The following is a 16,685-nucleotide window of genomic DNA, read 5'->3' on the forward strand; positions in this document are numbered from 1 at the left end:
TCTCTTCTCATCTTCATCCTATAACACTTTCCCTAATTAATAACAGTGCTTTTTGGGGCAGCAGTTTCTGTCATGATCTCCAGGTTCCTAAATCCTCAGTGATGTCCTCAATTTTTCTAATATTTCCTGGTCAGCTTTCTTTCACATTCTTTCTGGGAACCACTCCAAACATTCACAAACATCTCAGTTCTCAGGACTGCTGTCCACCTCAGCAAATGATCTTGCTTCTCACATCATTGAAATAAAGGAAGACTGCTAACTCCAGTCTTACAAGGAAGCTGAGTGTTATAGATACGATATCTTTTTCATATTATTTACTTTTGCACCCATTTAGGATCAGCTTGGGACATTGTCTTCCAGCTCCTTGGAGATTTATAAAAAGAAATCTGGGAGAAATGAGGAGCAAGTTTGGAGACACCATTGTCATTCATCATGAATGCAATCTAGGATTCAAGAAGAATGGTGAACAATGAAACCAGAGGAGGTAGACTCAGGGACCTGACCCAGAAGGACAGTCACTTTGGCTTTCTTATTCACTACTGGGCACCTAATGCTTAGAAAAGTGCCCAGAACAGCAGGTTTGGTGGCTGTAATCCCAGCACCTCAGGTGGCCAAGACAGGTGGATCACTTAGGTCAGGAGTTTGAGACCAGTCTGGCCAATATGGAAAAACCCCATCTCTACTAAAAATACAATAATTAGCCAGACATCGTGGTATGTGCTTGTAGTTGCAGCAGGAGAATCGCTTGAACCTGGGAGGCAGAGGTTGCAGTGAGCCCAGATCTACTCCAGTCTGGGCAACAGAGGGAGGCTGTCTCAAAAAAAAAAAAAAAAAAAAAGAAGAAGAAGAAGAAAGTGCCCAGTATGTAGTAGGTAGGCAGTTCATAAATATTACTTAGATGAATGATTAACTGACAAATGCTAAACATTTGGAATTCAAGGAATCAACACAATTTAATTTGCATTTTAACAACTTTGAATCTGGATGTAGTGTGCACATATCTCACTCTATATCATTGCCATCTAGCCTCCACTCCATGATATGCTTCATGAGCTGTGCCCTCTGATTGCCCTATCTAATGGATCCTTCGCAATCCTTATCTAAGTTGTTTTCTCAGCTCATTTTATTCTATTGACCTCTCTTACTCTTAGAAACCTGTCCTTTGCTTTTCAGGTTGCTCCTCTGTTTTTTTCATACACTTCTCTTCTTCAGTCTGCCTCTTAATGCTAGTTCTCCTTAACCTTCTGGGTAATCTCATCCTCCTATGACTTCAACTACCAACCATCACCCATCTACTGAGTTCTCCTTATTTTGAACCTGCAGCCCACTCAAGCTCCAGGGACATTCTGGAAGTCTTTAACTAAATGTCCTAGACACCTAAAACTTAGCATGTCCAAATAAGAATTCATTATTTTCCCTCTGGATCTGTTATTTCTCCAGAATTCCCTCTCCATCTTTTTACTTACGGAAACCATTCACTTGGAAGCCATTTGAAACGGTCTCATCGTCCTCATTCCCCTTATACAATCAAGCAGTCACTAAAGTGTCTTAATTTAACCTAATAGGTCTAGAATCTATCCCTTTCTTTTTCTCTTGATTTCTTTACTCTATTTTCTCCTTATGTTTTACTTGGATTACTACCTAGCCTCCTTATATTTTGTCTGCCTCTAGTTTCTCCTTCCACTCTGTAATCCACAGTATTATTACTTTGCTCCAGTCTTTTTCTGTGCTCCTCTAACATGCCAAATTCTTTCTTAAAATAAAAGTACAGAACTAGTGGCTTCCTCTCTCTAAAATACTCTTCTATCACACCTAGCCATGGTTTTCTTCCTCCCTGCTTTCGGGTTTTTGCTCTTTACCTAAAGTTATATTTAAATATTTAGATTTCTTTTTGTCTCCTGTAGCAGCAGCTCTGTCTTTTTTCATTACTGTATTAACAGTGACTAGAGGCCAGGCGCTGTGTCTCACGTCTGTAATCCCAGCACTTTGGGAAGCTGAGGTGGGCAGATCACTTGAGGTGAGGAGTTCGAGATCAGCCTGGCCAACATGGTGAAACTCCGTTTCTACTAAAAATACAAAAATTAGCTGGACTTGGTGGCGTGCACCTGTGATCCCAGCTACTTGGGAGGTTGAGGCAGGATAATCACTTGAACCTGGGAGATGGAGGCTGCAGTGAGTCAAGATCATGCTACTGCACTCCAACCTGGGTGACAGAGTGAAACTCTGCCTCAAAAAAAAAAAAAAAAAAAAAAAAGAAAGAAAAAAGAAAAAAGATGACTAGAAAAATGGACACAAATTAATATTTGCTGAATGAATAAGTTAAAAAATTATTGAATAATTACAGCCAAAACTGCACATACCACACCATATTGGGGAATAATGACATACTTATTTGTTGCTCCCAGTGGACTGGCACCAACAAATGAGCTTCTCAAGAGCACTGAGCCTTCTTTTCTCTATCACTAGGTTTTAATCAGCAATAGGGCCTAATACCTGGTCATACTCAGTAAATGTTTCTTGGGTGTGAGGGGAAGAACAAAAACCAATAAACTCTTAACCTACCTTAATTAGCAGAGGACCTGAACCTCAGAGGTAAAAAACCTAATGTGTATTAGTAAAATCAGACATACAAAATATTTTATACCATACAATGTATATTACACATATCCCCACCTTGATTTTACTTACAGAAAAATTTTACCTATAACTTTTCTACTTTACAAATTATAAGTTGAAAACTTTATTGAAGATACTTTTTTCTTTGATTGTTTCTTCCTGAACTTTTCTATTTCCTTATTGGATCATCAATATGCACCTAAAGTTATAATAAAGTTGGAGGTGGAGTGATAAGTTATCACTGGCACAAACTCACCAACATCTCATAACTCTTCTTTTAAAAACAAAATGGAGCCGGGTGCAGTGGCTCACGCCTGTAATTCCAGCACTTTGGGAGGCCGAGGCGGGCAGATCACGAGGTCAGGAGATTGAGACCATCCTGGCTAACATGGTGAAACGCCGTCTCTACTAAAAATGCAAAAAATTAGCCGGGCATGGTGGCAGGCGCCTGTAAGTCTCAGCTACTCGGGAGGCTGAGGCAGGAGAATGTTGGGAACCCGGGAGGCGGAGCTTGCAGTGAGCCCAGATCGCGCCACTCACTCCAACCTGGGCGACAGCGCGAGACTCCGTCTCAAAACAAAACAAAATAAAACCAAAAAAAAAAAAGGAATAACAAAATATTAAAGGTAGATGTGACCTTTATTATCTTCTAGCCTAATTTGCACTTTTCAATTTTTTGTGTGTGTGGTGATGAAGATTAAGGCCCAAAGTGACTGGCCCAAATATAAGCAGGTAGAACAGCAGATGTCATAGCTAATACAGTAACAGAGTAGTAGAAATTTTGGGGAATGTCTATTACTTAACAAGCAGAACAAAATTCTGGAACCAGAGAAGCAGTTTTTGTGCAAGTACTAAAATGTATTTGGCTGGCTTGAATCTGCTCTCTTACCCAGATCCCATGTTGACCCACTATGCCTCTCCAGAAGGAACCCACAATATTCCCGAGTATTTAAAGGGGTTTTGAGCAAGAGCAGCACTTTCTATTATAACTTCAATACTGTCTCATGGAATATTTAGGGAATATTTTTATGAAATGAAATTATGTTTGGGAATTTGTTTGCTACCCTGATTGGTTTCTATTGCTCTTTACTGGATTTAGAGTTTATTTTAGATACAGTTGGCATATCTAAATTTAGTTGTTGCTCTCTAATCTGGGAGGTAGGCACTTCATTTCTTCTGTTTTTGGTTCTTCCATCATCATAAATTCAAACTGCAGGGCCCAGTATTCTGAAGTGTGGTTACTGCACAGTATTTCTTCATCATCAAACCACAATTCTTGTCTTTTTATAGAACCATAGCTCTTTCTCTGTTGGTTATATAGTTAATGACACTGATGCATATGTTATCTGTTACAAATTGCTATTATCTGTGCTACTAATGGCTACGAGACTGTTCTCTAACTTATGGCTTCTATTTGCTTCTTGGAGAAAAAGTATGTACTAAGCATACGGTTATATGTCAATTAATCTCTTTTTATATCACTTGTATCTTAACAGGTTAATGAAATTGTGATGCATATCAAATAAATAGGTTCAACTCTTATCCGACACACTTTTTGTATAATACAGCTTTTAATCATTTAATTTTCAAGTGTAAAATAACGCTCAAATATGAAAGAGAGCCAAAGTTTTCTCAAGAACTTTACAACACTTATCTCTCAGAGATAAATCCTATATGAGATAAAAAAATGCATATAAAGAATTTATAAAAGAATCTGATGAAGATTTTGATCTAGATTTTGAGTTACTTTCAACTGAGAGTCTATGAATTTATTTCTCAGAATCCCAGGATACTCTACAAATATGCCCTTATAAGCCTATTCTACATCTTTATCTTCATCAGTATTATCTTTTATGCAATGGGTAGTCCTTTGGGAGCATTAATTGCTAGCTATCTCTTAGCTACTTAAGGGTAATCTTGGAACAATTACCATGAATTTATGGGAATGAGGCACTCATTTATTTATTGGCTTTCTTCTAACAGTCCCATAGCACTTGAGTCCAGATGATAACAATATTAACCTGCCCATTTATCTTTATGAGGATTATTCCTTTCTCCATCTCTACCACCCACCTTGGTAGCTCCACACCACCCTATATGGGGCTCACTCTAACAAATTAATGCTATAGTGGTGATTGCCACTCAACAGTATACTGAATCTATCCTTTCTCAATCAGTTTTCCTATAACAGAGATGAGATTTTTATTTTATTTTATTTAAGAAATGGAACAAAAACCTTGACTTGTAGACCATATAAATGTGGCTAAGTGGAGGTCGCTGGTCTCATTTCTAGATGAGATTCTTAGAGTTGTAAAGAAATCTTTTGTTGGTTGTTTGGATACTTATGTGAAATAAACTATTTCAAACTGGCAGGCAAGTACCACAGAATATCTTATCAAACATATTTAGTTGATGTAGGATAAATGATTCCCACTATTTCACAGGGATATACATCTTTTTTTCCTTTTCATGTGTGTGTGCGCGTGTGTGATTGAGAAAGGATAGATGTGTAATTCACATATAAGAATATGTGAATAAAGCACATAGGAATACAGGAAAAAGACATAGTTTGATTTATTAAAGTCAGAAAATAAAGATATGACACTTTTAAAACCTTTTAGTTTATTGTTGGACACACATTTCCAGATGTTTCATGCATAAACACACATCAGAGGACTTCAACATCATGCTTAAATTGTGATTTAAAATGCTCTGCAAAGGTTCATAACCCAACTTTAAAATTATCTTTTGCCTGCCAGAGATATATAATACAGAAGGAATAACTTAAAAATGTTCACGTTAAATAAATAACAAGGAAGTCAGAATATATGAAAAAAATAATTAACATCTATTTCTTCTCTCTGTCTCTCTGTTTCTGTCTTTTAGGTCATAATCTTTACCAGGTATTATGGCATAGCTGGCTCTTTCCAAATTTTATATTTTAGGGGCAATTAACATCACTCTACCCCAATATATTTTTCCTATTTTGAAAGGCAGAATTATGTTATTTAATTCGAATTGTTATTTATTTAATGTTGTTCAATTCAAATAAGATAATTAAAGTATAAAACCCATTCAAAGGGATATAGCAAAAGCAAAAAAAAAAAAAAAAAAGGTGGGTTTTAAAGTGAGACAGACTTCATTTTGAACACCAGTCATGCCACATATTGTAGGTTAAAGGTCCTCATGTGGGTGAGTTAACCTGCCTGAGACTTCGTTTCTCATCCCTAAAATGTAGATAATGATATCAGGGTTGCTGTGAGAATGAAATGGTAACATATATGTATAAAGTGCTAGCACATACAGTCCCAATAAAGAATGTCATTTAATGTGGTTTACAATGACTCACAAAGGGTGCTAAATGTATTACACATTGACAAATTTAATTCTTACAGCATTCCTATCTCATTTTACAGATATGGAAGTAAAGGATAGAGATGTTAAATAATTTACCCATAGCTGCATAATTCTTAAGTGGCAGGAGCAGAATTCTAACTGGGGTCCATCTGTTTGGTTATCTATTGCTGTGCAACAAACCATCTGAAACTCTGGTTTAAAACAACAACCATTTAATCATCTTTTATGATTTATGGGTTGATGGGACACAGGTGCATGATTCCTTTCCTGCACAAGATGTTGATCACAGCTACAGCTATCTAATAGCAGTGGTGGTGGAGGTGTAACACCTGAGATGGTTCACTCATAAGGCTGCATTCAGTGCTGACATTCTGCTTGGAGTTCAGATGTGGATATAGGCTGGATCACCTCAGTTCTCTTCTTTGCAGTACTGCATGTGGCCTCATCTGATGGATTGCCTTCAGTAGGCATAGAGACTGGGTTCCAGGAAAGAGTGTTGCAAGAGGACAAGCTCCAATGTACAAACATATAAGATGTCTTCACTTTCATCACACTTGCTAATGTCGCATTGGCCAAGGTTTGTTACATAGAAAAGCCCAGAATCAATATGGGAAAAAACTATACAACGATATGAACACTGAAAGGCCTCATGAAGGCCACTAAAGTCATAGTCCGCTGCAACATCTGTCATCAGAAGCATTCTTTTCCGTCTTCCAAACTTTTGTAGCTGTCCGTAATGTATTCATTTTGGGCAGCATGTTGGACAACGCCTTGTGAGAAGGACTTAGTAGTTTCAGACACAAAGTCAATTACATCTCTTTTGTAAGCTTTTATACTTTTCTGCTTCCAAATATGACATAAAGTTTCAATTTTATTTAAATGATTTTAAAATAAATGTAGTTTTATGAAAGAAAAATGCCTCTCTCAAGGATTGGAGTTATTTTTAAAAGGCCAAATCTGTATTGGATTTTATATGTTATAATTCTTCGTGAATAAAGTAATGAGAAATATTGTCATATTTTATGCCCTATCATTATGCAAATGAAAGTGAATATATAGCAATCTATTTCTTAGAGTGTATTACTAATTTTGGATTTTTAAAAACATTTCCTTTCAAAGGAATAAACTTTGTTCCATTATTTCTGTAAAAGAAGAATTTTTACTTGATGAATTGTACACTTTTTTCATTTTATATAAATTATAACAATTTACTTCTAATGCCATTTATATAGGTTCCATGCAGAATTTTTGTTTATAAGTTTTATTCCAGGTAAAGCATTTTATATTTGTATATGACATTTATTTCTAAACAGAAATATTTTACCTTAATGACCCAAAACACTGAAAGTGTTTGTTCTGTTAATCAAAAATAAAAATAATAACCCTTTACTCTTGATTCATTACTTCAAGTTATGTTAGCAATGATTTTCAGGTAATACCATGTCAAAGCTATTTGGTGACCAATGCAAATTCTGATAATGTCACAGCCTAGGATCAAGACTCTGAGGCAGTGATGACATCTGAACTAAGTTATTCCTTTAATGACTGTGGTATTATTATTATTAAGATTTTTCCTTTTCTTAAAAAAACTGAGATAGGTGTGTGAAAGAAGTAATGAAGAAACTCAGTAACTTACTTTTTGTGACAACACCTTCTAGACGAATGATATTTGGATGGTCAAACTGGCCCATGATACTAGCTTCTCTTAGAAAATCTCTTCTTTGCCGATCCATGTGGCCACCTTTCAAAGTTTTAATGGCAACTGGGATCTCTCTTTTCCCTGGTGTCTTCAAACGTCCACTACAGACTTCTCCAAATTCACCTTAAAATATGAACAAAAGCAGTTATTTGATTAAACCGAACGCTTACATTTCAGAGTCAAACTGTCATACAGTGACATCCTTTTTTCACATAATGACTCTTAAGTGTGTTATTTTCACATAAACATTTCTTTCTTAAAAAGTAAGTTTATAAGGATAATATGCTTGATCAGCAACACTTCCAGTGAATAATGGAATGCATTTTCATATGCTATATCACAGGAAATACTATTGATAGATATCCCTGATCTGCTGAGAAATTATGACTAGCAGAATGGGTAATGCTAATATAATTCTATAGAAACGCAATCACAGCATAATGTCTCCTGTTCCTGTTCTCAATGCTGATATATGACCCAAATGTTTACTCTATTCAGGGAATCCATCAGGCATGTATAGTTAATTTGATCCTCTAGGTCATATGACTGGGCGTCATTGACAGTTAGAAATTAATGTTAGGGTCAATCAATGTATGAACATATTGAAAAAACCCACACTGAACTCTACCATAGTAAGTGATTATACAGGCTAAATTACAAGCCACATGGATAGAAATGCAGATAAAGAAGATGAGATGTGTTTCAGCATTGTCTCTGTTGGGTAATTAAACAATAACCAAATATTTAGCAAGCATTTATTATATCTATATGCAGTGCTAGAAGTATAAGTATAAGTTGTGAGTTTCAAAGAAGTATAAGACTTGGTCTCTGCTCTCAGGTGCTTATAATCTGGTAGGAGAATTTAGATGAACATATATGAAACACTTAAGAACTTAATAAATTCCTGTAAATGCTATAATTGTTAATTAAGAACAGTGGGGACTGGAAGACTTCCTGGGGGGGATGGAACTTATGCTAGACCTTGAGAGATGAGCAGGATTTAGATATTTGAGAGAAGTAGGGACATTCAAGACAGGGTGCGTAAAGCAGGGAAGGGAAGTGAAGAAAAACATTCAAAGTTCCAGAAACAGTAGAGAGAATGACATGGACACAGGGCAGCAAGGAGACAAGATGGGTTATTGTGGACAAAAGGTAATGGGTTTTCTCAGTGCAATGCAATACATTCCACAAACTTTGAAATTCTAGACTTTTAATTTTTCTAGAGCTGATTACCTGCATTTCCTTAAAAACATGATGATTGATTTCCAATTTATTAATATATAAAGTGAGAATAATAAAATCTTTCATAATTCTATGACCTTTCATTCCCATAAAGATAGTGGGAAGATCAAAAGTGACAATTTATGTCAAAGTGCTTACAAACTGTAAAGTACTATTCACACAGTGTTTTAAGTTATCAAAATCTTTGGAAGGATGAAAGAAATTAAAATTAAAATATATTCAGTTGGTCTATTAGCAGTTATGGCCAACTTTAAGACACAATATAAGTTTAAACATAGAGTATTGAATTGGATTTTGCAGTGTAATAGATTTCAATTATCCTTTCTTTTGACAATTTATCACAGTCAACTAAATGCTGACTATGCATGAATATTAACTACCTTTTGGTGTAGGTACTAAAATTTTTTAGGTAAAATAAATAACTAGGAGGGGAAAAAGGCATAACTTTGCTTCCAAAAAATTATATGTACACATGTTCATTAGAAATAAAAAGCAGTCTAACAAGATAATTTATTCTGTGTATGTTAAACAAACAAGCAAAGAAGCAAACAAACAAAAACTACTGACAATTCAGTGCATATGATATCGGGGTTTTATCAATCTTGTATACATTTGGCAACAAACACACAAATAATCTTTTTTTTTCTTAATGATGCTCTCAACCTGTTGGAGGATAAATTTCCTTACTTCACCGAAAAAAAAGAAGTTGTAGTTTTTCAGTTCTGCTTGTAATAATGCAATGATTTAGGTAATACCATGTCAAAGCTGTTTGGTGACCAGTGCAAACTCTGATAATGTCCCAGCCTAGAATCAAGACTCTGAGGGGTGATTATCAGAAGATGGTATCTGCACTAAGTTATTCCTTTAATGACTGTTGTATTATTATTATTAAGATTTTTCCTTTTCTTAAACAACTAAAGTAGGTTTGTGAAAGTAAAACATTTTCTCTTATGCATAAAAGTGCCAATTGATAGCAACAGTCAACGTATTTCTACTGAGACCCTGAACCTTAAGAGAAGAAGTGGGTATGTGTGTCTACACTAATGTCCAATATATCCAGGCCTATTCATATACTTGAAATTCATCCTCAGATCACTCTGGTTTGTTCTAATGAATATCCAGAACAAAACAAGTATTTATTTTTTCCTTATTTTTTCTTTTATTTTGTCTTAGTAAATCTGATAGTATGTATAAAAATTCAGCAATATTTTAAAACCCCTCACCCGCCATGAGCCCATAATCCATGTTATTTTTCTGTTCACATTTCATAGAAACTCAAATAAACTTCTGAATATCATGAAAAGAATGAGAACTCTGTTGGTATTTTATCAAGACAGACAAAGTGGTAATTTTCTTTGGTTTTCTGTTGTCTGGAATTCATGTATCTTATTAACACCAGGCAGGTGTTTTCTTCATGTCAAGCTTTGCATGATCAAGCTGTTATCACACTTATTTCAGTGGTACTAAATACGGTTGCTTCAATTAAAGATCTGAGACTCTTAGTGTATTCTTTAGGCAAAGTCCAAAAAGCTCAGTAACAGAATGTATTAAAACTGTTATCTACAGTAAGCTCGAATGAATCAGACATATCAGGCAGACAGGAAAAAAAATATTTAAAATTAAATGTGTAGTTTCAGATTTTGCTAAAAACTGATTTATTATGTGACTGACATTGTAGCAAGAGGAGAGGCCCTGTGTAGAACCATAAGTGATAGAAATTATTCCTCAATAAGATCTGTGAACATTTACATATACTGGTTAGTACATCATTAACTTATCAACTATCGAAATATGGTATGAATTACATTTTTTTCTTGTCTTTTCCAATACACAGTTGTAATCATCATTACAAAGCTAGGTCTTACATAGTGTTATCCTGTGCCAAGTCTAAGAAATTACTACATATTTTATTCTTCCCAATAAACCTTTGAGGTAGGTACTAGTATTATCCCAATTTGTTGGTGAGAACATTGAGGCATGTAAGCTAAGTAATGTACCCAACAGGGATACAACCAGAAAGTGGTAGTGTTGTCATTTGAACCTGGGCTGTCTGGCTTCAGAGTCCATGCTTGTAACCATTATTCTCTGAGCTGTTTATCATCGTCAATATTTTCCTGTGTTGGTATGTTAAATTCCCAGTTGGTAGCAATGCTGTCTTCAACCCAACTATTGCAATGGTGTTCAAATGCATGAACTGGATATGAACAGATGGTTGGAATGATAAAAATCATATCATAGGAATGCTTCATTATTGAATGGAAATGCAGACCCTGCTCAAATATATTTTAGATGGTCTAGAAAAATCACTACAGTCTAGTTTCCAGAGAAAAAACAAAATTATGTTTAGGGTAATTGATCTTCTGCCACTGACAGCACATTCACTAGGTAACAACCTCATCTATCTCCCTGGATGTTGGTAAAACATTCCTGGACAAGCAATTTTGTTGTATGTTAAACAGGGCCTTTTTAACATACAATTTTGTTGTATGTTAATTGATACTAATTAAAGTATCAATTAGTATTGGGTTTTTCATATAAGGTCTATATAATTGAACTAAATCTGTGAGGGAAGGGTACAGGCAGTGAGTAACAATCTGTCTGGGAGGACCACTGTATCAGAATCACTTCCAGGCTTTCCAAAAGTTTACTTCCCATGTTCTGAGATTCTGATACTTCCCCCATATCCAACCCCTAGAGAGCACTGAAGCAAAGAGCCATGCTCCTGATGGTTTTTCTCACATCTCTTGGGTGTGATGAAATGTTTCTTTGCTCATACTTGCTGTTTCCCTCAGACAGGAATGATCTCCCACAGGTTGTCTCCCTTCCCCTCCTGTCTCTACTCTCCTGAGTTCTTCTCTGTGTGGATGACTCCTTATTAGTGGTAAAGGCTGAGCTTTGATATCCCTCTTTCAGAAAACTTTCCTTGACCAACCCATCTAATTTAGCTTCCCAGCGCCAGCAGGCCCTTTTAACTGTAAAAAAAAAAAAAAAAAAAAAAAAAGCAGCCTCTGAGATTTGGAAGTTGGCCCAGCTCTCAGAGCTATGCCATTTTATTCCCCTACTGGAAATAATACCAACCTCAGGTGAGACCATGACAAAATGAGACAAAGTAGGGCCACTTAATAATTTTGTCTAAGTACAGACAAAGGCAAGGTCATTGTACCATGCGAAAATACCAGAAATCCGGTCTCTTGTTGAAAATCAGTGCAACTTTTAAGAAACCAATTATAGCTTTATTTTCATATCTTTCTTCCCTTCCTATAGCTAAGATTCATTAATATACTATGGTGGAAGTCCTAAGATTAAGGCCCAATATTATTGGCTTCTGTCATAGCTGAGGGCATCCGAAAGGGGTACAAATAGCCCTACAGTAAATATTCTTCCCTACTCTGCTCCTGCAAATAAGGTTTCCTAGCCAAAGAACCTGCCTTATCAAATAGATCAGGTCACATTCTTCCTGCTACTGAGAAGTTTCAGTTCCATACCAGCCTGTGGAGTTATTCAAACAAGCCAATCACATCCTCCTGAGTACCAACGAGTACTCTACCCTCTTGATATTATCAAACCTGCATCCCATACCCATGGTTGTTCACTTTTTACCCCGAATGCAGCCCCTATGTGGTCCTGCATGGTGTGTGGTGTCTCCCTCCTCTGGGCTGTAAGTGTATATGATTAATAAATATGCATCAATCTCATATGTCCAATGTAGGGTCTGTGTGTTTGTCTCCATAGGTATCTCTTGAGGTATGAAATCCTTCCCTCACAAACAGGGTAAATAGGATTAAAACAGATATCTAGGGGATAAGATAAGATGGCAGAATAGGTGGTCACCCGCTTGTATTACCCCACACAAAAAACATAATTCTGCACCCATTCATGACCAAAAATGTCTTTGTGGGAGCCCTTGGATTGGGGTATGAGGTTGTGAAACCCCAGCAGAGTCAAAGATCTAGGATTGTTATTTTCAGGGTACAGATCTGCACCTAGGTGGCTGATCCAGCAATTGTGGACCCAGCTTCAGACCCATAAATAACCCCATTTTCCAAAGGGCTTAGTTACAGTCCCATTTGTCCTCGAGCCTGCTTCCAAAAGCATCCACCAAAGGGCTAGGAGGAATCATGCTCACTAGTGCTTCACAGATAGACCCATCTGCTTGTTGCCATCAGTTTTGTCCGTGAACCCAAAAGCTATCCTGTAACTTGGCTCCAGCCCCCTTTACTTGTAATTCTAGCCTAGTGCTTCTCACACAGGGACCTAGAGGGAGACTCACACATCTATACCACCAGGACAGGTTTGCAGCCTCTGTCCCACAGCAGATCACGAAGGGGCGCTATCTCAGCTCTCGCCCCTCTCTGCCATAGCCTGGAGTAATTCCATCCATAATAAAACTGCTGGTAGACTCATCCATCTGTGCCACTAAAGATTGTCAGCCTCTATCCCACAGCAGGTCATGAAGGGGCCCTGAATCTTGATTCTAGCCGCTCTTAACTGCAGCCTGGGAACAATCTCAATGGCACACGGTGACATTGAGAACTGAAAAACTCATCAGTGCTAATGGTCTTGACAACCTCCATCCCATAACAGATCCTGAAGGGACCCTTTCTAGGCACCAGACCTGTCACAGCCCTGAAGTTATTCCATATTCAAGGAACTGCTAGAGATGCTCTTAGACAGGCTTACTGGCCTTCATCCCATAAGGGACCCTAACTGGTCCCTGAATCTCAGCTCTAGCCTCTTTCAGATGCAGTCCATGAGCAATCCTGACCACATAGGGATCTGCTGGGGTTCTGACCCCCTACTGCCACTGGGCCAGGCTTGTCAACATCAGTTCCATAGCAGATTTAAAAATATCCCTGAAGATTAGTTCCAGTCCCTCCCAGCTATGGTCTTGAAGCAATTCTGTCCAGCTGGAATCCCACCAGGAGACATGCCTGACAGGCTTTGCCAACCCCTGTTCCACAGTGAATCCTCAAATGGCACTGGATTTAGGTCCAGAACCCTTTTGTCTTCAGACTGAGAAAAGCTTGGTCTGCTTGGGCACTCACAAGAAGGCATGCCCCACAGTGCCCATTCAGGCTGAATCCCTCACCTCTGTCCCACTGTGGATCTTTACATGGCCCTATAAATTGGCCCCCACCTTTTTAAACTGCAGTCTGAAAGCAGGCTTGCTCACCCAGGAAACCACTGTACACATACCTATTCATGACCCCAGAGATAGGGCTAAAGATGTCAGCCTTGGTTCTATATCCTGAAACAATCTTGTGTCTCAATTTAAGCCCATCTCAGCCAACCTGTACAGTATGGTCAGGTCAGGTACTAATTTAGTTATTCAACAGGAGCCCTCCCAGAGACCCAGTGGAAGCCATATCCATCATTGCACATGGTAAAAGACCTGCAATCAGTGAATCTTGAAGCAGACCTTCATCATCCGGGAGCCAGACCCAAAGATCCAGATCCTGGAGACAGTCCAATCTGCCGAGAAACCAGATGGGACCCACACCAACTAAAGCCTCTGGTAACAACCCTGCCAACTGCAGTTTCCACTGTAGACCCAGTATCAGGCACAAGACCTGCATCCAATGCCACTCAATCATGAGCCCAGAGGTAATCTCATCAGCCTGCAGACCTATTAGGAGAAAATTTTAATTTGTCAAATCTGTTCTATAAAGAGTGAAAGAGGAGTTAGCTCCTTCAAATGCAGACAGAAATGCAAACCTACATGAATAACAAAGAATGAAGCAAACATGGCAAACATGACACCATCAAAATAACTAAAGTTTTACTAACCAACCCCATCAAAATAGAGATGTACAAATTACTGGAAAAAGGATTCAAAATGCTCATCTTAAAGAAACTCAAAGAAATTCAATAAATACAGACAGACATCTAAAAGAAATAAGGAAAACAATGCATGAGTGAAATAGAAGTTTGATTAAAAAATAGAAACTGCAGAAAAGAACCAAACAGAAATCCTAGTGCTGAAGGATATGAGGGCAGAACTGAAAAACTCAACAGTTTGAATAGCTGATGCAATCATGCAAAAAATTAGAAATTGTGAATCTGAAGAAAGACTAGTTGAAATTAGCTAATTAGAGGAATTAAAAAAAGATCAAAAATGAGTGAAGAAAGTGTAGGGACATATAAGACACCATCAAACATACAAATATAAAATTTATGAGATTATCCAAAGGAGAAGAGAGACAAAAAGATAGAAAGCTTATTTAAAGAAATACTGTTTGAAAAAATCCCAAATCTTGAAGGGATTTGAACATACAGATTCAGGAGCCTCAAAGGACCCCAAGAAAGATAAACTCAATAGAGATAAACTCAATATTCTTGCTGCCTTAAAGCTTCTCTGTTTCTGACTTTAACATTATAACCAAATGATTAAAGTCAGAAACAAAGAAGCTTTATGGCAGCAAAAGAGAAGAAACTTATCACATAAAAAGGATCTCCCATAGGACTACACATGACTTCTCAACAGAAACCTTGCAAGCAGGAGGGAGTGGCATGACATTTTGAAAGTGCTAAAATATAAGTGAACAAAACATACTACACCCAGCAACACAGTCCTTCAGAAATGAAAAATGAGATCAAGACATTCTAAGACAAACAAAAGCTGAGGAAATCCATCATCATGGGACTGGCCTTACAAGAAATGCTTAGGGGAATTCTTTGAGTTGAAATAAAAGGAAAATAAGTAAAATATAAAAACATATGAAAGTATAAAGCTTACTAGTAAAGGTAAATATATACTCAAATTGAGAATATACCGAAACTGTAAAGGTGTTGTGTAAATCACTCATTAGTATAATAGTTAAAAGACAAATGTACTTAAACAATTATAGCTATAAATGACAGGTTAGCGTACACAATATAAATAGATAAAAAGTTATAAACTACTGCATCAATAGCATAAAATGTGTGAGGGAGTAGAAATATAAGCATAGAGTCTTTGTATGCAATTGTAGTTAAAGTACTTTCAGCTTAAGTTAGAATACTTTAAGATGTTTTATGTAAGCCTCATGATAACTATAAGGAAAAACCTCTGGCAGATACATAAAATATGAAGAGAAAGGAATCAAAGCATATTACTACAAAAATACACAAATCACAAAGAAAGACTGTAAGATTGGAAGAAAGACACAAAATAACTACAAAACAGTCAGTAAAAAATTAACAAAATGCCTATAGTAAGCCCATATCTATCCACAATAATTTTAAATGCAAAGAGATTATATTCTACAGTTAAAGGAGTGTATAAACAGATTTAAAAACAAGATCCAACAATATTTTGCCTCCAAAAATGTTATTTTAGCTTTAGGGACACCCACAGACTAACAGCAAAGCTATGGAATGAGAGGCAGATGGTAACCAATAGAGCATGGGAATGATTATGCTTGTATTAGTTTAGATCAATACATAGTGGGAGTGATTATGCTTATACAATTGTTATATTAGAATGACCTCCTTTTCGTCAAAATTGGGAAAAAGAGAAAAAGCAGGTCATTATGTAGTAACAAAGGGGTCAGTTCATTAAAAAGATGAGCATTTAAAATATATATACATCTAACATTGGAGCACCTAAATATATAAAACAAACATTAATAAATCTGAAGAGATAGACTATAATACAGTAATAATATGGGACTTAACTACTGCACTTTCAACAATGGATAGTTCATTTAGACAAGAAATCAGTAGAGAAAGAACAGACTTCAACAACCCTTTACCCCAAATGGACCTAACAGTTATATACAGAACATTTCAT

General features: G+C 36.8%; 1 protein-coding gene across 2 annotated transcripts in view; it reads right to left on the reverse strand.

Moving 5' to 3' along the window:
- Window positions 1–16,685, reverse strand: part of EPHA6 (EPH receptor A6) — a 941,507-nt gene that overhangs the window by 208,239 nt on the left and 716,583 nt on the right. For both annotated transcript variants that reach the window (XM_033211549.1, XM_033211552.1), the window contains one exon: window positions 7,610–7,795. In XM_033211549.1, coding sequence (XP_033067440.1) covers window positions 7,610–7,795 — 186 coding nt within the window. The remainder of the gene's footprint in view (window positions 1–7,609; window positions 7,796–16,685) is intronic.

Source organism: Trachypithecus francoisi, unplaced genomic scaffold (genome assembly GCF_009764315.1).
Source record: "Trachypithecus francoisi isolate TF-2019V2 unplaced genomic scaffold, Tfra_2.0 Lachesis_group0, whole genome shotgun sequence".
Taxonomy (NCBI): domain Eukaryota; kingdom Metazoa; phylum Chordata; class Mammalia; order Primates; family Cercopithecidae; genus Trachypithecus; species Trachypithecus francoisi.